The sequence below is a fragment of the Acanthisitta chloris genome, unplaced genomic scaffold (assembly GCF_000695815.1).
Source record: "Acanthisitta chloris isolate BGI_N310 unplaced genomic scaffold, ASM69581v1 scaffold32799, whole genome shotgun sequence".
Lineage (NCBI taxonomy): Eukaryota > Metazoa > Chordata > Aves > Passeriformes > Acanthisittidae > Acanthisitta > Acanthisitta chloris.
This window is the reverse complement of record NW_008693600.1, coordinates 1-1,875: the sequence shown is the minus strand read 5'-3', so window position 1 is coordinate 1,875 and position 1,875 is coordinate 1. Positions and strand designations below refer to the sequence as shown.

General features: G+C 64.3%; 1 protein-coding gene across 1 annotated transcript; it reads left to right on the top strand.

Moving 5' to 3' along the window:
• Nucleotides 1-5: 5 nt before the first annotated feature.
• LOC103810231 (neuronal acetylcholine receptor subunit alpha-10) lies at nucleotides 6-1,831 on the top strand (the record flags this gene model as incomplete). The annotated part of the gene is made up of 5 exons (XM_009083127.1): nucleotides 6-62; nucleotides 465-592; nucleotides 627-662; nucleotides 981-1,513; nucleotides 1,645-1,831. Coding segments are annotated over 5 exons (941 nt in total), but the record flags the coding sequence as incomplete, so codon positions are not given.
• Nucleotides 1,832-1,875: the final 44 nt, after the last annotated feature.

Here is a 1,875-nt window from a genome sequence, read left to right as displayed (position 1 = left end):
AGGACACGGATCGGGCGCTCAACGTCACCCTGCAGGTCACCCTCTCCCAGATCATCGACATGGTGAGCAGCCTGGCACGGCACCAGGCTCTGCCCCGGGGCCCTGCCCGACCCCGGGCTGGTGCTCAGCCCTTGAAACCGGCCCAGACACTCCAAGACCAGCCCAGCTGCTCCGAGTCAGCTCAGAGCACTTGAAGACAGCATGGACCCCTCCCCAAACCAGCCCAGCTTTGCCCCAGTCAGTTTACACCTCTTGAAGACAGCTCAGACCCCTCCAAACTGCACAACCTTCCCTCCTCAATGAGCTCAGCCCCTACGAAGCCAGCTCAGACCTCTCCAACCCTCCCCAAACCGACAGGACCCCTCAAAACCAGTCCTGCCCCTGGGGACACTCGGGCTGGCAGCTGAGAAGGGTGGAGTATCACTGGGGTCTCTCCCCCTGTGCCCACCCTCTCCCCTCGGCAGGATGAGAGGAACCAGGTCCTCACCTCCTACCTGTGGGTGCGCCAGGCCTGGTTGGACGCTCACCTCACCTGGGACAAGGACGACTACGACGGCATCGACAGCATCCGCATCCCCAGCAGCTACGTCTGGCGGCCAGACCTAATCCATCCGCATCCCCAGCAGCTATGTCTGGCGGCCAGACATCATCCTCTACAACAAGTGGGTCAGGCTGGGGGAGGCTGCAGGAGGGTTCTGGTGTGGGTGATGCAGGGAGATGGTCACCCCAGCGGGGGGACATGGGTGGCAGATGGGGTGGGAGCAGCCTGGGTCTTGATGTGTGGAATGCAGGGAAATGGTCACCCCAACTGGATGACATGGGGGCAGGGGGGGCTGGCAACATCCAGGTGAGACCGGGACTGACACCCCCCACTGTGGGTGGGACAGGGACTCCAAGTGATGCAGGGAGGGGACATGGTGCTGGGGACACGGCTTTGCGTGGGGGCCACTTCTGCCCCAAGGCCGTCCCTCCCCCTGCAGCGCCGATGAGCACTTCGGCGGCTCGATGGAGACCAACGTGGTGCTGCGCTCCGACGGGCACATCATGTGGGACTCCCCTGCCATCACCAAGAGCTCCTGCAAGGTGGATGTCTCCTACTTCCCCTTCGATGGGCAGCGCTGCCGCCTCACCTTTGGCTCCTGGACCTACAATGGGAACCAGATCGACCTGCGCAACCGGCTGGACACAGGGGACCTGACAGACTTCGTGGAGAACGTGGAGTGGGAGGTGCTGGGCATGCCAGCCACAAGGAACGTCATCACCTATGGCTGCTGCTCCGAGCCCTACCCCGACGTCACCTACACCTTGGTGCTGCGACGCCGAGCCTCCTTCTACGTCTTCAACCTGCTCCTGCCCTGCATCATGGTCTCCTTCCTGGCGCCCCTCGGCTTCTACCTGCCTGCTGACTCGGGGGAGAAGGTGTCCCTGGGGGTGACGGTGCTGCTGGCCCTCACCGTCTTCCAGCTGCTGGTGGCAGAGAGCATGCCACCCTCGGAGAGCGTCCCACTCATCGGTGAGCCTCGACAGCTCCCGCCACCCTCCCGTGGGGTCTCCAGGGGGGCTGTGCTGGGGGAGAGGGCTGTGCACAGGGATGGGGGTGCAGAACCTCTTCTGCCATGGCATCAGTGCCCGCTGCCCACGCAGGGAAGTACTACATCGCCACCATGACCATGATCACAGCCTCCACTGCCCTGACCATCTTCATCATGAACGTGCACCACTGTGGCCCTGGGGCCCGGCCCGTGCCCCCCTGGGCACGGAGACTCATCCTGCACCACATGGCTCGGCTCTGCTGCGTCTACGAGGTGGGGGAGAGCTGCAAGAGCCCCAGGCGGGCACTGGGCAGGCAGGATGGCAGGGGGGACGCTGCAGGGC